This window comes from Phaethon aethereus, assembly GCF_964289735.1.
Source record: "Phaethon aethereus genome assembly, chromosome: 2".
NCBI classification, from domain to species: domain Eukaryota; kingdom Metazoa; phylum Chordata; class Aves; order Phaethontiformes; family Phaethontidae; genus Phaethon; species Phaethon aethereus.
The window spans coordinates 129,133,250-129,157,237 of record NC_138582.1 but is presented as its reverse complement, the minus strand read 5'-3'; the positions used below and the strand labels follow the sequence as shown (position 1 = coordinate 129,157,237).

Genomic DNA, 23,988 nt, shown 5'->3' with positions numbered 1-23,988 from the left:
GCCTGTGCGTCACGGCACCTTGACACGTCTCTGGGGGAATGGAATACCCGCACGCTACCGGCACTCGTCCACCGAGCGCCGGCGTCCCCTTCGGCGGGGTCCCGGTGTGGGTGCACAGAGACTGCTGCGCCCGTGCTCGTTGTTTCAGGTTGTTGCCCAGCGCTGTGACCGAGATTCGACTTTCAGCTGCTGATGGAACAAAAATAGGGCTCATAGGGAAATGTAACTTCTAAAATAACAAAAATATTAGGAACCTTGGCCGTGACACGGACAAGACTGCCTGGCTCTCTGGGGCTCCTCAGGCTTTCAAAAGCCACCCCCCCTCTCCCGAAACACTCTTTCCGTGGTCCCCTATGACATTGGTGTTACCCTGGAGGGAAAAAGAGCATCCCTTTCTATGAGGCAGGGTTTAAAGATAGCGGGAGGCGAGGCGGCAGCACGGAGGAACGTGGAGTTCCCTGCAGGGGCCCTGTTTGCGTGCCCTGCTCTGCCCCTTGCAGATAAGGATGGCGCCCGCTGAGACATTCAGTGCCTCCCTTGGAGCAGGTGGACTGTGAGCTTTGCCCTGGCACCTGGCAGAGGCGCGTGCGGCGCCGTGAGATAGCAGGACCTTTGTCAAATTGGTGGTGTCTTACCCTAGCACGGGCGGTTGATGGTGTCTTTTTCTCACGCTGTTGTGGGACCTCCGTGTCCATTGCAACCTTCCTTTCTCCAAAAACTTGACCCTGGATGCCTGCTACGCTGCATAGAGGATCTCTTTAAATAAATAAATAAATAAAATCTGTGCAGGAACGACCACTGCCATGCGGCGTAGGGGCACCAGGGGCCAGGAACGCGAGAAGCGGTCTGCATGTAGCGTACGTGTCGCATGGCCGCTTGGTCTGACTTCTGCTCCGCAGCGGCTCTGCCAGAGGCTCCTTGGCTGCGCGCTCTTTAGGGTGTCGGTTTCCTTGGTAGAAAAAATGAAATGTTAAGGAGGAAATGGGCCAGCGAAGCTGCCGCAGCAATGCTAAGAGGACCGTTACAGCTGATCAAAGTAATGAAAAATTGTAAGTCAGGATTTCTTCCTGCAGCAGTGATATTTTCTAGGGTTGTGTAACACTGCTGCCTAATAGGCGTAACAGCCTTTATCTGTGAGGAGGCGATGGCTGATGTAAGGGGCTACAGCCCCATCCTGCCATGCCATGTCAGTTGATGAAGGACTCTACTTCTTTCTTTTTTCTTCCAAAGGAAGCCAGTGCATGGCCCTTTTAAAGTTTTTGATTCTTAACTGGTGTGTGGAGTTCCTTGCTGCAGTGTCCTGAGTCATCTGTGAAGAGGCTTCACAGAGCAACACAGGCATAAAACAGAGATGCTGAGTGTAATTTATTTAAACAGTTGCGTGGCTTTTGCTGTTGAAATTTTTGTGTGAAGTATCAAATGTTTTTATATTTACGTTTGCAGTGCTGATTGTTGGAGACAAACTCAAATGAAGTGAAAACAATTTATCTTGCTTACAAGCAAGAAAAAGGAGCCTGTGAAAAGCCAGCACTGCTCCCAGGTCTGCCTGAGAACAAAAAGCTGTTTCATCTGAGGGATTCTCAAGTATGTCAGGTTGCAAGACGCAGCAGGACAGAGGCTGCTTGCAAACGGCAGCCTGGCAGTTGGAGTTTAGCTGGTGCTAGAAAGGCTACAAATGCTTGCAGTCGGACAAATGGCCTTCGGTAGGCTAAGCAGGCTGCAGCGCTATTTCTTTCCCTTGCTCCCTTACCTTCTGCACTGTGAGCCCTTCCTTTCTGTGCCTCTGGTGTGTAGCCTGCGTGAAGTCTTTCTCCCTGCCCTATTTCTGTCCCTAACCTAGCTTGTTTGCCTTCTGGCTCCACAGCGCTGTACGATCCTGTCTTTGCTGTGGCTTCAGACAAGCTCTGCTCGGAGGGTGGCCAGGGAAACCCTCCCTGGGCCACCCCGTGCCCTGTCCCCGCTGCCCCATCCTGCCAGCACCATAGCTTGTTGCTCCGTCTTTTGGTTCTGCCGATTCATCTCAACTTGGATCGGAGGAGGCTGACAAGATGGGAGAAGGGGATGGGGCAGACTGGGAGGTCAGCTGTGGAAAAAAGGAGAGAAGCAAGGTGGAGGGAGGGAAAGGAGTGCGCCCAGGGACACGTGATGGCTGGGTCTGGTGGTGCTGGGTCACGGCGTGGCTCACATGGCAGTGGTGCATGTCTGCTTGTTATGTCACTACGTGCTGCCTTTTTTCTCTTGCCTTAGGGGGTGTGATAGCTTACATCAGCTCTTCAAGCTCGGCATCTAGCCCAGCCTCATGTCACAGCGAGAGCTCAGACAGCGGTTTCCAGTCGTCCTCTTCGCCTGTACCATCTTCTCCAAACAGCTCCTCCTCGGAAAGCGGCTGCAATGGCCGGAGCAGCGAGGGTTCTGACGGGGCACCAAAGAGCGATCGACTGGAGGAGACTATTAAAACAAACCAGTCAAGTGTTGCTGGTTTGACAAAAGGCCATAATGGAGTCACAAGTATGTTTGGTGCCGGTTCCCGAAACCACTGTTTTCCCCTTATATATTACGGACCCATATGTTACAACCGGGTCCGCCGTGTGGCTTGCTGTGACAAGCTGTGACACAGCAAAGCCTCCATTTTTTTCTTTTTGTATTATATGTATGGTAATGCAGATGGTATTGCCGTACAAATGCCAATAGATGGAGGTCCCATTGCTACTGACTTCAAACAGTCCATAAATACAGTCCAGCTTTACTTCAGATTTTCACTAGTGAAAACTGATCTGAATAAAAATCAAACACTTTGTTAAAAAGGTGCAATGAAGTAAAGGTAATAGTGCCTTCAGAAGTATTTATGGGGCTGTCTTGCAAATCTAGTTTCTGTTTTTTCATAATCCCTCCCCTGCCCCTTCACCTCCCTCCCACCCCCCTAATTTCTTTGAGGAACAAAATAAATAAATTACCAAAACATTATATTATATTTACAGCTGTATCTGGGACCTTTATCTTTTTGATTCCAAGTCTTAATTTGTGGATGTAAAAACCAAAGTGCTCGTAAGCTGGAACTAAAGGATAGCCTTTTAAAATGCGTTTAACAATCTAGCCCCAGCTATTTGCTTCACACTTTTTTTGGTAATGAGAGAAGATCAACGATAAAGAACTATATTTGAACAGTTTCGGAAGGGCAGGAATCAAACTGAGTACTGGAATGAGTGTTTCAACAAACACTCAGCTGGAATTTAGACTATTCTTTTGAAGGCTGAATTCTTTTATTGGCAGAATTGTTTTACCATTTTGAATTGTTACGAAGCTAGAATAAATATCTAGCAGTTCTACCTTAAAAGCCTTTTTTTTTTTTTTTTTTTAAATTGTTCCTACTCAAAGTTCTTAGTAAGAACCTTTACTTCCTTCTAAAAATTTGCTAGCAACTAGGGTTTTGGTATCAGGGCAGAGGTTCCTGAAGATGAAACGTGTTGTAAACTGTTCAGATGTATAGATAGATAGCTAGTGCTCATCTAAAAATGTTATCTCTGTTAAAAAAAAAAACAAAAAACAAACAAAGGGAATTTTGTGGCTTGGTTCTTTTTCAAAACCTTAAAAAAAAGAAAAAAGGTTTTAGTTTCTCTTTACAAATGAAGCCCAAATGTCAAATAAAGTACTTTCTGGTAGACTATGGTTCAGTGAGAGTATTTCCAGCTGTCTTTGTTGCTCACTCGTAAGGTAACTTTGTGGTTACCAAAGTCACTGGTAAAATTGGCTTCAGTGAAACTGATGTTAGACTAGGATTTAGGACTTGCAGAAAACCTTTATTGACAAGCTGAAATAAAGTAGGTGGGCAAAAACTTAAAAAACCCAAACCATGAATGTATTTAGAGGGCTGAGAAAGGTATTTTCAAGTTCAAGTGTGCAAGCATGCCATTCTGGATATGCAGTCAAATGAGTCTTTACATATTTAGATGTGGCTGAGTTCGCACTCCTAAATTGTTATCAGATAGGTAGAACGTATGACTTGTTTACAATATATAATAAAATTTAGTGTCCTTTAATATTTGTATTTTTAAGAAAGGATGTTTATTCTTTGTTGGGGAAACTGTAGCCTTGATATTGGGCTTACTTGTCCTGATGGAAAAACAGATTGAGCCCGAACTTGCATGGCCTAGTTAATTAAATGGTCCTTTTAAAGGTACGTAAACATAAGCAGACTTTCTTTTTCTGCAGTTGAGTACAATGCTACTGTGATTGAAAGTCCAGTGAATACATGCTTTCTCCCTGTTCTGTTGGGTGCTTCATGTTTGTCTTCTTTCCCCCCTCCCTTGAACTGATACCTCCTGAACTGTTGGGGATTTTTGTACATTCTTCTTGTGTGTTCCTCTGCTGTGTTTTTTTTTTTGTATGTTGAACTGACCAGATACATTTTACTTTTAGTCTAGGTTTTAAAAGCTCTAAACATGTTCCTGCAGTTGTCATTGGTTTTCTATATCCTTGACTTTTCTGTTCTGATTCTAGAATTTAATGGCATGGTTCTTCTTTGCAAAGTCTGTGGAGATGTTGCTTCAGGATTTCATTATGGTGTTCATGCCTGTGAGGGCTGCAAGGTGAGCTATATTTCTGTTCACCTTTCTGCTGGTGAAATGCTCAAGTTCTCCCCGTAGGGAAAAAGGGGTGATACTGCTGAAAAAATATTGGCATGCTTCTCTGTTGAACTTAAATCTGAGAAATTTCAGACAGCGTATAAGTTGTAGGAAAAGGCACACTTAGCAATACACAGCATTTTTCAAACTCGGCAGTACTTTCTGTTCTCGCCCCTTGTCTAATCCTGTCTGACCTGGAGTGTGCGGCAGAGAGCAAGAACTGGAGGCAGAGGTGGCAAGAACCATGTCACGCAAGACACGTGAATGTTAATTGCATTAAGAGATAGGGGGTGCGAGTCCTCACCTGGGCTGGGACACAGAACAAAACAGCTTTGGAAAAGTAGTTCTTTACCACGTGGAAAGACAGAAGGGGGTGCTTGCATGTTCACCCATCGGTAGATCTATGTTTCCTGATACTGTAATGCTGCAAATGTTATGTTCTGTGAAGGATTTTATCCACCTAAGGGTTGTGTGGAAGAATCACCTTTGAAGGTCATATGGTGCAACAGGATGGTTTTGGTGCCGAACTATGGAAATTGAAGTGAAAATATCTGATTTCTGACTTTCATCTTTGCACTTGATGTCATAGGAGGTTGAGGGCATATCTTATAAACTCCCTGTACAGTGATAGAGGTAATACTGGAGACATTTTGCTCTTAAGTGCTGACTATGCAGGGAACAACTTAGCATCTTCTATAATTAGAAATCATAACTAGTTTGCATTATACCCAGATCACATATGAAGGGGAAGCAAGTCATGAGGAGTAGCAAGTTCTTTAAAATCACTTGAGGCTGATGGCTCTGAAGCAGCTGATGAATTGCAGTGAAGTTTTTTGTGCTTGTGGAGAGATGAATCTTGGCAGGAGGGTTTGACATGTGCTGTAGTAATAGTTGTGGGGGTTTTTTTGTTTGTTTACAGGGTTTTTTCAGAAGAAGCATTCAGCAAAACATCCAGTATAAGAAGTGCTTGAAGAATAACAACTGTTCTATAATGAGAATGAATAGGAACAGATGCCAGCAGTGTCGTTTCAAAAAATGCCTGTCTGTTGGGATGTCAAGAGATGGTATGTTCCTCTACTGAGTGGTGATCATCTGAGAGGGAATCTGCTACCCACCTCAAAACCGATTGCTAAGGGTCTTAATGGCAGAAAACGCAGCCAGCCCGATTGTCAGGGACAGGCTCTCTGTCCGAGAGCATTTAGATCAACTTGCCTTCTTGCTCCATGACTCCCCTGAACTGGTAGCTGCAGAGCTGTCCTCCTGTCTCTGGAGGCTAATGCGGTGGGGTGCGCTGCAGCTGTCTGTTAGGGGGACGGTTGTAACAAGAGTCTCAATTTTGTTTTAATCAGTTAATTTATAGCTGCATCCTGCCTGAATCTGAAGAGGCCTGAGTCTTCTCTCTTTTTTTTTTTTTTTTTTTTGGTGTTTTGTTACTGTTGCTTTTGCAATGAAAAGGAATTCTGCCCGAGCTGATGGCCTTAGAGTAATCATTATAGAGCTTAAAGAGTTTGGTTTGGGTGCATGGGATGAGCATCCATCTGCTTGGTTCTTTATTTTTTTCTTGGAGGGAGCGGGAAGGCAAGGAGGAAAAGGTAATGTTGAGCTGTGTCTCTGACCACCTTGCTGGCTATCCACTTCTTGTGACTTCATTAAAAATGTAATGCTGAAAGTGTAGTTCATTAGTCTGCTACAACTTACTGTCACAAACCTGTCACAGAACTCTTCCTTCTGTTTCACTTTTTAATTTTCTCTGGCTGTTTATTTCACAAGAACTAGGAATCTTAGGCTGTTAATAATTTAGTGGGTGGAGTGTTAAAACTTATTTTAAATAATTGTTTCGAGTTCTTGTCGTGCATAGGAGTTATTTCATCCCCTAGGCGCTTGTTTGCGCACAAGGTTGCACCTGCTTTAATGAAAGAGATTTGGTTACATTAATGACGGACTACTGCATGAACATAATTACATCAGTCGAAACTGGTTATGAGCCCTTGTAAGGCTGCGGTTGGGCAGGATAGAGGCAGTTGTAGATTCCCTAGGACAGGGTCAAAAGTGCTGCAGCCACAATGATGCCCATCCCCTTGCCAGCAGAAAATGTCCCTGTCAAGGCAAAGTTATCGGGAAAATTTGGCAAGGTAAGCTTCATTCAGCATTGATTCTCTTAACTGTTTTGGCAAATTATATAATTGTTCCGTGAGGAGCTGTCTTGTAGGACTTCTATTCAAATATGATAGGAACTGTGTTTACATTCAACTAATTGTCAGCTCACAAAGTTGTACTGATTTAATTGATCCAATCTTAAAGCCTGACAATTAACTAACACAACTGTGTATATAGTCCATGGCCAGGCTTGTAGCAAAAGGGGAAAAGGTTTTAGAGATTGTGTGCTTTAGAGCTGCCTTCTCTTTGTATGTAAGCGACAGCATACGTTTCATATCTCATGCTGATCCTATGCTCCTTGACTTCAGTGGTAATATCCCTGCTGTAGGAAAGAGAGCAGTTAATGTCTCCCTTAAAAGGCAAGATTTTTGTTTGGGATGTGTATTCTGTGTGTGTGTGCATGCTAACACTTTCAGGATTGACTTTTTTCTTTTTTTTTTTCCCCCCCTTTTCTTTTTCTTCCAACCAATTCTCATTTTTCACCTTGGTAGCTGTTCGATTTGGCCGTATTCCCAAACGTGAAAAACAGAGGATGCTGATTGAAATGCAGAGTGCCATGAAAACCATGATGAACAGTCAGTTCAGTGGTCACTTACCTAATGAAGCATTAACAGAACATCAAGATCAAGCACCTCAAGAAGACCTGTCCTCCAAGCCCAAACAAGAACGGGAAACCATCAAAAGCCCTTCTCCCCCTCCTAGCATTGACATGGCTAAGGAAGAAGTGATCGGTATGGTCACTAGGGCCCACAAAGACACTTTCATGTACAACCAAGAACAGTCTCAAAAGCCAGCAGAGATGATGCAGTCCCAGAGTGGGGAGAGAGTGACAAAGAACACTGAGCAGTATATCTTGAACAGCGAGCACTCTGTTAGTGGGCTCGGTGGCCCTCAGTACCCTGAAAGGGAGCAGCACCTTGGTGGACAGTACAAAGGGAGAAGCGCAATGCATTATCCAAGTGGCCACGCCATGTGTTTCACAAACAGCCACTGTATGAACTTCACCAGTGGTTATACTCAGAGACTGTGTGATAGGATCCCAGAAGATGGCTTCTCTCCAAACAAGAATACCACTTACTCTTGCAGCACTGGAGGAAGAATGCATCTGGTATATTGATATCAATTGTTTGATTTCACTTAGCAGAAGGCTTAGTGATGGGTGTGATCCAGCTGTGCCTCTTTAGTCAGTGAAGCTGCACACAACTGGCACAACTGCTGAAACTTAAAATAGTGACACAAGTTTGGTAGCGCAAACTGTGGTGGAGAGTAATGAATTGAGTTGTGTGGAGGATTTGAAATCATACAAGTGGTGGAGTTTCTTGGCTCAGTTTGTACCTGATTGAAAGTAGACTAATGTCAAAGAGCATTGGTTGAAGAAAACTCATGGGTTTTTTACCTGGTTTGACTTAAAAATGAAAACGGATGTTAGGAGTTTATAAATTCCCTTCTTCACTCAGTCCTCTTGAAGACTTCTTTTAAAAAAATCTACACACTCAGATATGCTGTATTTTCCTTAAAGGTATTTAGAGCAAATTTCTGGGGTGAAACCTCAGGGCTAGGATTTTAAGCCAGTGTGTTTGCATGCCGTGCTAGTGTGTTCTAAAATCTTTCTTGCTGGATTTTTTTGTTGTTGTTTTTTGTTTGGTTGTTTTTTTTAATATTGTTTTGTTTTAATGGGGGTAGGCTTATTCTGTTATAGGCAATGTAAAATAAAGACTCAGTGGGACTCACAGACTATCCTTCTCCCGTAGAAGAGGAGAGATCTTCAAATTTGAACAGAGGCAGGAGGAAGATGCATGGCTAAACTGCTTTGAGAGAAGTTCAGGGTCTTTTCTGTAGTACTTATACAAGTGAGGCTCTGAATACACTTCTGGGTATCTTAGATGACTTTGCTAGAGCATTTTCTCACTGAATTCTTAACAAGAATGCTTCCTATTTTCTTGTATATGTTTTTTTTTTTTTTTCCTTAACAGGTCCCTCCCATTTGCCTTGCACCTGCTGTTTCTCTGCCATTCAGGCAACCGGTTCTGTAAGCCCCTTAAAATAGATTGTCCTTCTCTTTATCACTGGAACCGCCTGGAATGAGAGAACATAACATCCTCGTTCTCATCCTGCACTCCTGTCGGGAAGTGCGAGCCCCTGACCTTTCTGAAGTACTTGAGCTGCCAGTGTTTTTCTTCTTCCTAGTTAGTAAAGATTCTTCATGGGTGCTTGAAGGCCCCTGAAAGTCTCCACACAGTGAATGCTGTTTGTTTTGATGCTGGTTTTCCTTTTTTGTTGGGTTTTTTTGTTTGCTTGGTTGGGTTGGTTGTTTTTTGGTGGGTTTTTTTTTGTTTTGTTTTGTTTTTTTTCTTCTTTGGCTACCGCATATATGGACCATGCCATCCCTAGCAGGCTCTGACGTTAATTGCAGACTCTGGGCACTACACCATGGCAAACAGTAATCACTCCCAACCTTTATTCCTCGCAGGGAAAGTATGTAGAGTCACTACAACGGCATTCTTGGCACTCCTGAGAAGCAGAAGTTAAACCTGTCAGTGGGCAGGCAGGGAGTGACGCTGCCTGCAGAGGCCCAACCAGTCAGTTTGACCTGTGCATAGCAGCTGCAGGGAGGTTTAATGCAGCCGACGATGAGGAAACAAACCCAAACCCAACAGAGCACTGTGGTCCCCGTCCCTGCATCCCTGACACAAGTGAGGGTTTTGCCAGAGAACTCAATGGGAGCCGGATCCGACCAAATGAGTCAGTAGCTGTAAGGGAGTGTAATTAGGCCCTGAACCAGTATAGAGGCAGATGTTCAGGGTTTTGTTTTTTTTACTCGATACCCTCACAACCAGGAAAGCAGAACAGGTTGTTCCTGAAGAGGTTCCTCTAAAGAGAGCAAGTGACTGCACAAGCTGACAACTCCTCCCATAGGAAGGACTCCTGGGCAGAGGTCTCTCAAGAGAGCTTAGGCGTAATACACAGGGGTGGAAGGTGGCAGTTTTCTCTCAGGACCGAGTGCCTGGGAGCTAGGGTAAACCGTGGTAGGATAAGAAACTGAAGTGCTTTCTGTCTGGTTCAGAGTGGCGTGCTGAACCAGACATTCCTTATTTTCAGGGAGTACTGTATTTTTAACAATACCTGCATGAACTGTTGCAGTATCATGGACAGAGCAGTGGTTAGTGTCTGCTGTCCTTCTGGTTGTGTGCCTAGACCTTTCCTTTTGCCAAAATATTTTATGATTTTCAGTTTATGGAAAAGGTCCTCCTCTACCCCACAAGTAATCATTTGGTTTTGGGCGTTGTCCTCAGATACACAAATGGTGTTGTGATTCACAACTGAACCAAGAAATCTGCAATTCTGTTCTTTGTCTTTTGGGGAGAGCTTTCTGCATATTGACTGCCCAGTTAGTAACTGATATTTGGGGAAAAAACCCAACAAAACAGAAATGTATATCTGTCTCTCTCCATCTTGTTTTCCCTAGCTGTTGCCGAATACATATGCATACACACGTATATATACCTGTTGAATATATTCTTGTAATGAATGTTAGTAATGGATCTCAGGACCTTCCATGCAAAGAATTGCTAGGCAATTATCAGATTTAAGATGCCCTGCAAAAGCAGCATAGCTCTGAGGGAATTACTAATCTATTTCACTGTTTTCTATTTGGTGACATTATATAAGATTACACACACTGTTTAGTATACTTGGGAGGAATACTTAAATGGAATTCTCATCCTTGATGATGACAGGTGAAATGAATATTAAAAGGTTTAAACTTCATTAAAAGATGTAAATTTTAGAAAGCATCTGGTTGGGTTTTACAGAGGGAATTTACTGGCAGTCAGCCTTGACTGATACGTCTGATCTCATTGTAATGGATTCAGACTTTCCTACAAAAAAATTGCTGTATGTTTATATAAAAGAAAGAGCATTTCGTTGTCTTGTGACTGAGCAAAATTGGAATATCAGTTCATTGGTCCTCCTTCAGTGATACAAATAAAAGCAAATATGTAGGAGAGGAAGGTTGTCCTGTTAATGAGGGTGTAAACCTGTGACTCAGGAAACCAAGGCTCTGTTCCTTGTTCTGGTGCTGACACCTTTGTCACCTTGACTGAATCACTTTGGTTGCCTGTAAAACAAGAAAGATATATGAGAATGAATGTACTAGTGACTGTGAGATTACAAGTGATTGATTGTGAAATCATGATTAATTGCGAGATTACAGGGATAATACAAGTAAGAGAAATCTAGATGTCAGGCATGAGTGACAACAGGGAAGAAAAGCGTAACCTGGGTTCTCTCCAAGATCAGCAAATTTAGAAACAGTGCTAATGCACTGACATAGGGTTTTTTATTGCTTGTTTGTTTTAAAGGGAGGGGGAGAAATTCAGTTGCTTTGTGACTTGACTGGGAGTACCAGTATTCTGGTATTTTTTTCTCTATGCATCATTGCAAAGTTTTCTTGAAAAAGAAACCTGTGTCTTTCAAGTATTTGTCAGGATTTGGAATGGTATTTTTAAGAGTTGTTTTATGTTCTGTAAACATCAGGTCTGCCCAATGAGTAAGACTCCCCACGTGGACCCAAACAAGTCTGGCCATGAAGTCTGGGAAGAGTTTTCCCTGAGTTTTACCCCTGCGGTGAAGGAAGTGGTGGAGTTTGCCAAGCGCATCCCAGGTTTCCGAGATCTCTCCCAACATGACCAGGTTAATCTTCTGAAGGCTGGGACCTTTGAGGTGAGACCACTGTGTGTATAGCGTGGACCTGACAAGCTGTACATCAGTCTGACCCTTTAAGAACAAAAATAAATAGAACTGGGTTATACTGGGCAGAACCAGCTTGTTTGGGGATACCAGCTGTGAGCTTTCCTCAAGCTGATGGTGTCCAGTGCTTCTGTTTGGCCAAATCTTGGTGAGCTGTCCCTCTTCCAAGTAGCTCAAAACTGCTCAGCCCTTTTACCCTTTCCTCTTCCCTGGGCATTAATAAATCACTAATGAAGAGCTTCTTGGTTTTGTGTAGCAGCGGTTACTTTGATAGTTACCTTTGGTTAGCCTGGAGAGAAGCAGACTGCATCTGGAAGGGTGGATAGTTTAGAAAGCTATCTATTGACTTAACAGTTTTGTAGACGAATGCATTTATTGCTCTGTGTGTCCTTCCTTCTGCCACTGTGCTCCCTGCCAAAGGCAGAACATCCGTCCTGACCAGTCACCTTTGCTGGCAGCTGGGGGTTGCTGAAGCCTCTGCCTCCAAAGCCATAACACTGATAACTAGCTGTACTGCTGCAGCTCTGTAGATACTGTATACCAGCTGCAGCCTGACTTACTCCAGACTAATCCCACCAGGTCCTCGTGGTTAATTTCACCCACTTGGAAGCATGGCACATATGTGAATTAGTGGTGTTAAACTGGGAATGATACCAGAGAGCTTGGTGCTGTTTTATAATTGGTGACCTTCACCAGGGGACCTTTACTTAAGGATTTAGTTGCTATTCCAGGCCCTTGTGTCTGTTGGAGACCATGCACATTTTATAAGCATTCAAATGTGAAATTTAAACATAGAGGGTCAGAGGAGCTAAGTCCCAAGTATTCAATGTTACTGTGCTTTTCTGGGGAGGGCAGGGCTGGTGACATTTTTGCTCTTGTTTACTTGATTTATTCTTTCAAAGAGGGATGCTGCATTTCATATTTGCCTGAACTGAAGACATTTCTCGTGTAATGTGTCGGGTCTTTTATCTGCATTTATACAGCCTGGCTCTAAAATGGGTAACTGTTGGGTTGGAAGGTACAAGTTATACTGGAAGACGTGGTGCCTGGAGCGTGTCAGTTTCTCCGTTTCTTCCATTTTGCCATCATGTATTTTTTGCTGTTGTGCTTATTCTTCAGCTTTTAATATTCATCTACAACTCCTGTAGCTAAGGGCTGTATTTTAACTTCTTCAGCTACAGCCTTTTACGTTGCTGTTCACATTACACAAAAATGTTGGTTCCTTCCTCTGCAAAGTGGTATACTGTCCAGTGCCCTCAAGGAGGGTGGATAATCAAGCTTGAACTCTTCCTGTAATGTAAAGCCAAACCTTCATGTTTTGCAAGTAAAATGTTTTGTCTTGGCCTTTCTTCACTTCAAGCTTTTCTCAAGCCTCATTCCTATGCCTTTTTGCCAGTTACAAGCACTGCTGATAAGGTTTCTATATCCAGGGGAATTAATAATAACGTACGGCTGCATGCTTATCCCTATTCACTTGTTTATAAGAAACATTAATGATTTCTGTTAGTCAGCTGGTAGCTGTAGTTAAAGGACTATGTGACATTTTAGCAACAGAAAAAAAAAAAAAAGCTGCAGAGCAGTGGAAAAAACCCCAACAAAACAGGGTTAATGAAACCGTTGCAATAGAGGAAAAAACATCTTGAAAGCCTGGTGCATACAAGGTCATTTCTGTCTTCTGGGTAACTAAACTAGGATATCCCAACATCTGCATGTTAATAGAAGAACCTGAGTAGAAGTACTGCCTTGGAGCCTGTTTTGGCTCCCGTGGGCATCAGTGTGTGGCTGTCCTGGCACTGTGCATACCAGCAGCTCATACTCAAGGAGTGCTTGTTCATTTGGGGGTAAGAAGATGCATGAAGACAATGTTGGTACAGAAGCAGCATAGCTATATATATTCACACACACGTAAGCTAAAAAGCCCTCTTAGAACTGGGAGTATTGGGGAGCTCAGTATATCATGGTGGCATTTGCATGGCTTTGTATGGGAGCCAGCTCAGAAACAGCAGTGAGCCTAAAATAAGTATTGGATTTGAATGGGTCCTCCCCCACCTCCACAAGCCCCCAGTCCAAATGTAGTTGATGGTAGAGCTAACAAGCCCCTTGGATCCATTGAGGTAGTGACTCAATTTCTCCACAGACTCACAAACTTGGTTGTTTGGCTACAGGTGGTGGGGAAGTGAGCAAGCACTTGCCTGTGTGCACATTTTGTGAGCTTATATTGCTATGGTCAGGTGGTAGGGTTGATCAGGTATATCCTCAGCATGCACAAATAGGAGTCTGGCTTGAAGTGAAACGTGTGCTATACCATAGTCCAGACTATTTTTCCTTGAGTTAGAATGGTGACATTGAAATCTATGGGCAAGGTCTTTGCCTTAGTATAAATCACCACAGCTTCATGGGCTTTGGTTTTTGAATACTAACTTTAATAGTGGTTGCTCATTATTGAAAGTTCATGTTTCTAAAGCCCAGTTCTGTAAGGGGAATACCATTTTGAACTGGAGAGTTGTTGAGTACCTGGTGGGTCCCTGCTAATGCACAAGTTCAGCTTTGTCTGTCTCCCCTTTGTCTCCTTCTGTTGTATACTGAGGGCTTCAGCACCTAGGTTTCTGCACTCTGTAGTTAATGTCATCAAAGGACATATAGCTTAGATGACAAAGGTGAATAATATGTAGCGCTCATGTGTCCATCAAGATTGCTGCATGTCATTTGGCTGTTTAAATTTAGGAGCAGGTCATGTAATGTGCATGAATGGCGTTTGAATTCTCAAACAGTTTCATTTTTTTGAACCCTCCTTTTTTAAGCTTGTCAAAGGCACTAGCCTTTGCCGAAAATCTGGTTCTCCTGTCATCTGTAGTAAACATTTAAATTAATGCAGTTATGTAGGATAAGTGAGAAGAGGCGACTGTCACACCAAGAAATTACAGCAAGTCTGAAGTTTTAACCAATGCCAGTTGGTTCATTCTCTCCAAATAAGGTGGCTGTTGTGTGCAACTTAAACCTTAAATGTAAATGAGGTTGTTGAACATGAGCAAACGAAACTTTACAAGCAATTCCAGAGGGAAACATTTCACAATACGACTGAGAAACCACAAGAGAAATTTCAGCCCAGAGGGGTAAGTTCAGCACATGTCAACTGCTCCAGCCCAGGTGCTTACACCAAAAGGGTATTCCCAGCTGCAGCTACAGACCAGGTGCCGTTTCAAGCCCTGCTTCCGTAGCCTTTTGAAGGCTGTACATGTGGCTCCTTTTCTGCCAGAGCTCATTAACATTCCTGTGGGAGCAGCGATGTGGCATGGTGCTTTCCCAAAGAATGCCTAGTGGGCCAGATCATCAGGTGGTGTAAATCAGCATTATTTCAGTGGAGCTGCTACAGCTTATACCAAGCAAGAATCTGGTTCAATACCTTCATTTTGCTCCTCATACATGTGGCCAAAGAAAGATTTCTTTTATTGCTCAGTATGCCTTTGGCTGTTCAGTGGCTTAAGCAAGTTGTCCTACTGGCCTATTTATGAATGGCATTGTCTTTGTGGCTCAGGCTGGCTGAGGCTTAAATTTCGGTTTTCCTCCCTTTCATGTGCTACAGCCCCTCCCCTGCATCCACTCGGTAATTTTTTCACTTGTTTGTTTCTCTCAGACTACTGGGACAGAGCTTGCACTGATTTTTACAGCTCAATAGCATGCTTGACAGTTTCTGTATAGAATGCTTGTACAGCGGTTAATGAGACAGTTTGAATGATGTTAAAAAAAGGTTTAATTTTTTCTTTGGCTTTTCTAGAAATCCACCTATATTTATCTGGTTTTGTTTTTCTTTTTTTCTTTCACCAGGTTTTAATGGTACGGTTTGCATCTTTGTTTGATGCAAAGGAACGTACCGTCACCTTCCTTAGTGGAAAGAAGTACAGTGTGGACGACTTGCATTCGATGGGAGCTGGTGATCTGCTCAACTCAATGTTTGAATTTAGTGAGAAATTAAATGCCCTGCAACTTAGTGATGAGGAAATGAGTTTGTTTACAGCGGTTGTCCTGGTATCTGCTGGTAAGGAGAGAAAGTTAACTTACACCTTTGCCCAATTTTGAATATGGCTCTCTATTAAAAGATTTCTGTAAAATGTATACCTTGTTATTTCATGTCTAAGTGCAATTCAGTAGGTTTTAAGCTACTAGCAGCCTGTAATTTACTTTTTTACATACTTGCTCTTTCTAATATTTGCCTTTTGGAAAAATGTGGCAATGGGCTGATGTTTTCCTGCTACTTTCTATAGAATGCAAAAATACATCTCATAGCTGCCCGATGGCTATTTAGAAGCCATTTGTCTGACTCATCTGAGTTTCACAGGACAGCATCAGTGAAATTACTTCTGACTTGCACAGCCTAAGTCTTGGGATAAGGTGGTATTTTTACTTCCAAGTGTCGTCATTGAAGTCTATTGCGTATCTTACTTAAGTCTAAATCCAACAGTTTGATCTCTGCCTATGTCAGCAAGAAAGCTCTAGTCATCTGCATCGTGACTTCTTACCGCTGAAGGTCTGCCAATCCACTAAGATCTTCACTGGCCTCGTATCTTCTTTCAGTCCCTGGATATGCAGAACACCCTGGCCCAGATTCAAAGAAGGATTAAGCACCTACTTCTGTAGTATTATCTAAAGCCACAAATTAGGCACATTAGCTCTGCATATAGTGCCTGGAATACAAGATGCAGAATCCCTGCTTGCTGGGAGCTCTCTCGAGGTAGCTAGCAGGAGCGCTAGTAGTGCCCACTTCTTGTACGGCAAGCCAGCATTTGGGGGCCACTCACTTCTTGCACAAGTGGACTTCTAAACCACTCAGGTGGAAGACCCACATCTTTCTTATGGAGGGCCCCCCCCAGCGTGGTGTTGCAGGTGCATGAAGCCTCTGTAAACAAGGTAGGAGAGTTCAGTCTAGTAGCTTTGTGCATGGCCTGAGATGTGATAGCACAGGATGGAGCAGCTGTAGCCTCATCAATTTGTAAGCGGTTGTAATGAGCAGAGCATGGTACAGACTCTGCAAGCTTCAAAAGCCAGAAGGAATGGCAGCGTGAAGGAAGCATGGCATGATAGTCTGCTAGTGAAAGTGTTCTGGTATCAGAGAGAAGTTTGGGCTTTTAGTTGCTTTTCCAGACCCTGCTTTACAAATCTGATCTTTCAAAAAAATAAATTCATGAGAACTGGAGACAACCTTTAAAACAAGAACTGAGAACCAGCCCTCATCCCTCCTTGTGCGATGTTGTATCTAGGGTACAGCCTCTCTTCTTGCTTGCTCAGCTGCTGGGCCCTAGAGTGTCAGTCTCTGTACCACCTGTTTTGAATGTGAGGGGCTGTATCTGGTCTGTTAATGTGCTTCTAGCCCAGAGCCAGCCCCACCCCAGCCTTTTAAGCACTGCTTCATGCTGTTGCTAGCTCCCAGCAGGGCTTAGCTTAGGGACGTACGTGTAACACGTACAGCATGCAATGTCAGCTGTGCAACAGGACAAAAAGAGGAGGTGTTGTGGTATTTAGGCTTCTTGCAGCTGCTGAGGATTTTTCAGATCATGACTTTGGACTTCATTGCTACCTTGTGATCTGATCTGTAGTCTGATCATAACCTTCCTGGATGTCTTCAGAAAATACTTCTAGAGTTTTATAAAGCACGACTTCATTGGCCTTAGGAGGCATTTGGGCCCAAACCTGCATTTGTACCGTATTTCAGACACAATAGTAACCTTGACGGTCACTGTGAATCCAGCAATTTTTGGATCAACTTCACTGTGTAGCTTGCAACTGAATTGAAATGTGTGTGAAAGGAGTGTGGCCCAGAGAGTCATTCCCCATAAGGTGGAGGCGGAACTCAATGAAGGAGGAAGAGTTGAGGAACAGCATCAGAAAGAATGATATGGAGGTGCAGGCAAAGGCAAAATGTGCTGTAACTGGAAGAACTGAAGGTGGAAGAATAAGGCCATTAAGACTTATTCATCTCAAAATGAAAGTTACTGAGAGAAGATTGAAAGGAAGATAGTAGAGTAGTCAAGATTTAGATCGGTTCCAGAAGCAGACAAGACTGTGTGGCTGTTGAATCCTGATTAAGTGATCGAGAATATAAAATACCATGCTGCACTGTTTAAAAATCTTTTGAAAATACTTCCAGTTGTTTAAATTTTTGTATAAAAATGCCAGTGGAAAAAAAGAAACGTTCATAAGTCTGTAAATGGTGCTAGTGGGGAGAACACTTGTCAGAAGCATCTCCACATAACACTGGATGAATAACCACTCTTAGGAGGGACATTTAGAATGTGCAGAAAGAAGCAGCAGGGGTAGTAGCAAGGAATGTGTGTAACTGTAGATCCTCTTGTTTTAGTGTCATATGGCAAAGAAAGAAGAAGCAGGGCATACAGTGAGGATGTGGAAGTGTTTCTGGTGGTGCTGAGGAATTACCTTGGTACAATTCCAAAATGAAAAGAATGCTTCGCCTCTGGCTTCAGTTAGCTGGACGCGTTGAAGATGGAGGGGAAATAGCAAGATGGATCATGAGCACTGACAAAGGAGGAAGCAAGGTGGAAGCAAAGCTGAAAGAATGTGGTTCGTGCAGATATAGAGACCAGATAATCTTTTAACCGAGGTTGATGCCTTGTGGTAGAAGAATATAAAATACACGCTCTCAATTATTCTTTCTTGTTGGGATAGTACTAACAAAAACCTCTGCTGGCCACTGGGAGCAACTGGAGGTAGACTGAGAGAGAGAAGAAAGACTTGGACTAATTGAAGAGAGGAGGCTACAGTAATTTACCCAAGGCAAGCAGGAAAGACTGGGCTGCATTTTTCTGCCTTCAGAGGCAAGGCAGGACTGCTGTCACTGTACAGAGCTCTTGAGAAACCCCGTCTGGCACACTGTGTGCAAATTTTATCACCCCTGCCCAGGATAGAGCAAACCTAAAGGTTTTGCAAAACTGGGGACAAGTGGGATAATTAGCTTAACAAATAATGCAGAAAGACTTCTCTTCACTCATGCTGTCTTGGAGAGCAGCTATCACACCTAATGGACAATCTCCACAGAAGACTGGAATATGTGCTAATAAACATGGTTTGATATTAATCAAAGTTCATAATTGTTAGAGTAGAAGGTTCTGGAACAATCTTTCTAAAGGAACAAAAAACATTAACTGCTTCAAGATGGATCCTTAAGTGGATTATATAATAATTTTTCCCATAGCGGTAGGGAACTGCAGTGAATAGTCCAGGAGGACTTCCTAGACTCTGTTCACCTGAGAAGTCTGGTTGGATTGACACTGACAGCATAAGGAAAGGATTCCCGCTCTGACTGTACTATCTGACTCAGTGCTACTCCAGAAAGCTGTTGTCATTCTGTGTCCCAGTTCTGCAAAGTGCTTAAGTACGTGTACACATCAAAGCACATTTTTGTTCATGTCCATCACTTGTGTATGTATGTGCTCTAAATTTACATAGCATTCAAGAAAGGAGGCTACACCTTGGAAAAAACAGCTACTGTGCGTGGTTATTAGGTGAGATGTTTTGTTTAAAAGTTCATCCTTTTAAGCTGCTTACTTAGGTTCTACCTAAGGACAACAGGCATGTTCTTAAATACAGCTCTCTTGAAAGAGATGATTTGGGTATAGGATGAGTGCAGTGTATGAAAGCATAGTATTTTTTTGATGTTGAAATTTTTCTTTGCTTCCTCAGTTTGCAATTTTTGGGTGCCTCGTGTTTTATTTTGTAAGTGCTCCTGAACACATTCAGAAATAGTGCCAGTCATGTCAAGGCTTGTACTCGCTTTGTCCCTGGGGATCCTGTTGTGCAGATACGTGTGTGACTTGTCCGGAGTGGGATTTCCTCCTCAAACGTGAACCTCCAGTTTAAGTTTAGGGTTTTATGTCCAGCCTTGAGAAATGTTTGAAATTTTTACTTCAGTGTGCCCTGTCTGTCTCCTTGCATTGAAAGCCATGATTCAGCAAAATATTCAAGCACGTGCTTCAGTCTGTCCTTCTCTGGAAACATGGATAAGCGATTACAGAAAAGGTGATGAATGCTGCTGGGTCAGTGTGAGATTAATACTTTGCAAAGTTGATGCTAAATAATGTTTGAAAGACTTTTGGTATGTGGGTTTGAAACTTCTGGCGTAAGTATTTAATTTTTCTTGTGCTTCTTAATTTAGTGAATGATGCTTGCAGTGGCTTTATGTTGCAAACTACATCCACTCAGTCTCTTTTTCTTTTTTTTTTTTTTTTTTCCCCCCCCCTCCCCCTTGTCTCTTTCTTCACCCCCCACCCCTACTCTTTAGATCGCTCCGGAATAGAAAATGTCAATTCTGTGGAGGCACTTCAGGAAACACTAATCCGTGCATTAAGGACCTTAATCATGAAAAATCACCCAAATGAAGCCTCTATTTTCACAAAACTTCTTTTGAAATTACCTGACTTGCGTTCCTTAAACAACATGCACTCTGAAGAACTCTTGGCCTTTAAAGTTCACCCATAGGCCTTTAGGTCTCATTTGTACTTGGACTTGCCTCGTGTTAAACTGTTTTGTGCTAAAATATGTATTTATACAGTTGTACCACTTGTTGGAGAGAGAGAATTCATAGACTGTGAACAATTGCTAGCTGTCCCATAACCATGCAATAATGCTTCAGCAGGTGCTTTCAGCTAACGGCGGCGCAGCGTTCAGAGTCCTCCAAGACGTCCAGACCCAGCTGTGCCACACTTCTGCAGAAGGGACTGCGATGAGCCTGAGTAAATATGGACTGTTCTTTCACATAAGAACCACCACTGCCCTCTCATGTAAACGGAATGCAAAATAACTGTGTATGTGCATACGGAGCGTGGAATGGGGTGGGAACAATCCTGCGCTAATAGGAAAATGGAAGAGCTGATTTAATTGGTCTTTCACTTATCTAATAGATGTATGTCTGTGTCTCTTGATAACTCACTCATGGTTTCACTGTTGTTATTCCATTAAACCCGATGGAATGATTTCAGCCTGCACCAACTTCGCTGAGTGTGTGTTCCTGCCATGTGTATATAATATAAATAGTTAAGTAATGAGTGTTTATGGCTATATAAAGTACAGAGTCGTGTGTATATATGTGTATGTATATAAATAGTTCTATACATAAAGTATACATATAATTTCTTCACAATATTTTAAACTGTGAAGGAATTTAAACTTACAACAGAAGGTGATCTATGGAAAGAACCAAATAGATGACTTTGCATATTGCTGAACTAATTATCTGAGCATTTCTAATTTTTAGAAAACATCAAATTTGCATTAATATGCTGTGTTTGTTAATTTAAAAAAAAAAAAAAAGCAAAACAACAGAGTGGTGCCACAGGGGCAGAGTCAGCTTCAACTTCCAGAACATGTTTGTAGAGAACCCCGAGTGGAGATGGTTGGTTGTGGCATTAATGAGATTGATTGTCCATTGCCACTGAGGTTCTTACATTCTGATAAAGAAGCACCAAGTTGCTCTTCGAAAACTTCAGCACAGCCAGAAAGAAACTATCAATCAGATGAGTAACAACATCTGTCAGGAAAAAAAAAAACTGGGAAAAATGTGTCCATGGTTGCGTTTGGGTGTATGTGTGTTCTGTGACCATTTATTCCTTGCAATACATCATTTTGCTGCTTCATTACTGAATGAGAATTGAACACAGAACTGTGAGATTGCCCATGTCTTTTCACCATTTGTGGTTCCCATGCCTGTTCTTCTGGAGCTCTCCATTGGTGCGTGTGCATGTGCGTGTGTGTGTACGTTCAGAGAAGGTGCACTGGATGGTCTGGATTTTTTTCTTAAAAAAAAAAAACCACCACAAAAAACAACCAAACAAATGGGACTTGTTTTGTTGTTTATGCCAGTAGCAAATTACAAAGCAGATACTCAAGGCTTAAGATTCTGCTGCTTTTCTGTCTAGGAAGGTGGCTCTCTCTGGGTTTTCTCCATTTGTAGCAGGACCTGGCACCAGAACGGAGAGATGAGGAAAAAAAAAAAAGTCAGAGCAGTTGTGTTAATTAGTTATGTTTCTGTTTTGCTAACGTGGGAAGAAGACGCTCCATTACCCTTGTGTCTAGTCGACTTACCGTAGAGGTAGCCCTCTGGGTCTCTAGCGTTCGGTAACGCAACTCTGCGGAGGGAGACACCCCTCTGTTCCCGCGGTGAGATGTATGCGGTAGCTGGGGCCAGGAGCCAGAACGCTGCCAGGCTCCAGGGCAGCTCCCGTCACCTTTGGACTGGGGATTTCCCCTCGGAAAGGGGGATGGAGTGCTGACCAGGGGGCCAGGAGCAGGAGGGGGCAGGTGCGTGAGAAAGAGCTGGGGAAAATTCGGCTGTCGCCTCGGCTAAGGAGCAGAAGAGCCCACCCTTTCCCCTCCTCCACAGCTGCTGCAGGGAGAGCTGTCCTCCTGCTCCAAGCTCCCTTAACTGCTGGACGACGGCCCCTTAATATGTACAGGTTTGCTACACAAATGTGCTATCGGGGCATATTGTCCTGATTTCTGTTAACAGGCTGCATCCTACCAGTATTACTTGTTTGAGAGCTTCACTGAGTTATGCATTGAACTGTTCAGCCTTTAGCAAGGACAGAGTCACATGTTTTGTATTATTTAGGAGCTGAAATTACTTCTTTGTAGACCCCATTTCAAATGTGGAAAGTACAGTTAACCCGTGGTTGTTTTGGGAGGGAAGGAGGCTTCTTACAGAGATTGCCACCCTACAACTGTGTTTTGTTGTGTTTTGGGTTTTTTTGGTTTTTTGTTTTTTTCTTCTTAAAACTGTATTATTAAGCCTTTAGGAATGTATAACCAGGACTGAGTAATTACTGCTTATTAAATTTTTAGTTAGATTGACCATGTATGCCTATAGATAGATATTCTAACTTGCACAATTTCATTTGAAATGATCTTCCTGTACATAATGGAAAAACTCGCAGAACAGAAAAAAAAGCCCCAAACAGATTGACTGAAGAAAAAAGTTGATTAAAGTATGGTTCAAAAGTGACCCATGTATTACAAACGCTAGCTGGACTCTTAGAAGAAAATCTAACCTCATCGTGTTAGCTGTGTATTGTGAGCTCTTCTTTTACTGTGTCACTGGTTATACACTTGTTAAACGCTGAGATAATAGACTTCATGCCAGGCATTTGAGTACTGTAGATTGGGTCATTGCTGAAAGATTAATGTACTGTATGACTTAAAAGAAATTTTTATTCTTGATTTTATTCTTGATTTTGTTCTTGTTTTAAAAGATTAAATATGGGCATTATGTCAGCAAGCTAAACTGTGTTTCTGTGTTCTTTGTATTTTTCTGTACAAACTCTGGAGGGGAGGACAGCACGCCAAGATGAACAAAGCAGCAGTAATGGATGAGGACATCAGCTGCCCTAAAGTCACGGGAGCTGCACCGGCACACAGTGTCTGGGAGCCCATATCGGTCTGCCTGTGATACTGGTCTGTCTTACCAGGTGGTTGGATTGGGCTTTCTGGTGCTCTTCATTTACTACAGTTAATGGTCTTTTTTGGGTAATGTCATTAAAATAGGTACTTATTTTAAACACCTTCATTACTTTCAGGAATATAACTTTGTAACTGAAAAAAGGATATGGTTTCTTTTTTGGTAAACACAGTCTTAAAGTTAGGTTAAAAGAGAGGTAGACGGAACACGGCATATGAAGGACAAACATTTTAGTTTTGATTTTTTCCAGCTTGATTTACTAGTTTGACGCATTTACTGTTTTAGGAGGTATGAGAAGCTTTGCCAAGAAATGTATCTATCAGTGTTTAAAAAGAACAAAAAACCAAAATTTAAACAGAAACAAAATTATGACTGCCAGCACTGGAAAAAATAACAGCACAAAACCACGTTCTTTTCTCTTGGCATGTTTTCTCTGATGGCATGTTTGCATACGGCTTCCCTTGCTGCCACCAAGTCTGAGCCCCCGTGAGTAGGGCTGTGAGCCATGGAGGTCCCAGGGCCTGGGCAGTCCTTGGGAAGAGATCTTTCCAGCTTTCTCCGTGATGCTCCGGATGGGCCACAAGTTAATTTTTCCCTGTTTGGCTGCGAGAGCCTTACCACAGCAAATGGGGGGATGAGGTAGGGTGGGAGGAGAAGCTTCCCAGTAAAAACACGATTCCTTTCCCCCCTCTCCCACCCTCCCAGTTTGGCAAGATGCTCTGGGGATGGGGACATGAAGCATTTGTGTGTGTTTGTGGGAAACTTGCTGGGCTTGGAGTCAGCAGCGCCGACCCAAGTGTGAACGTGCCCTCGGCAGCCTGCCCTGTCTCTGTCCTCGCTCCACGAGATGATGAATGTCGGAAGGAAAACACAGGTATGAGTGTCACTGTGTGAAAGTATAAACTGATGAGGGTGTGGGCAGCCAGCTGCCGCCCGCTCGGGCTCATGACCCGCAGGCTGCGCGCGGGGTGGGCGGGAATCAGCATTCGCAACTGAACCACA

The 23,988-nt window shown here is 43.0% G+C and overlaps 1 protein-coding gene across 1 annotated transcript; it reads left to right on the top strand.

Annotated features, from left to right (window-relative positions):
- Window positions 1–2,185: 2,185 nt before the first annotated feature.
- NR1D2 (nuclear receptor subfamily 1 group D member 2) lies at window positions 2,186–22,459 on the top strand (the record flags this gene model as incomplete). Its single annotated transcript, XM_082015572.1, is given in 8 exon segments — window positions 2,186–2,236; window positions 2,238–2,508; window positions 4,498–4,586; window positions 5,542–5,686; window positions 7,271–7,887; window positions 11,316–11,501; window positions 15,354–15,564; window positions 19,819–22,459. Coding segments are annotated over 8 exon segments (1,767 nt in total). The 3' UTR covers window positions 20,016–22,459.
- Between the last annotated feature and the right edge of the window lie 1,529 nt (window positions 22,460–23,988).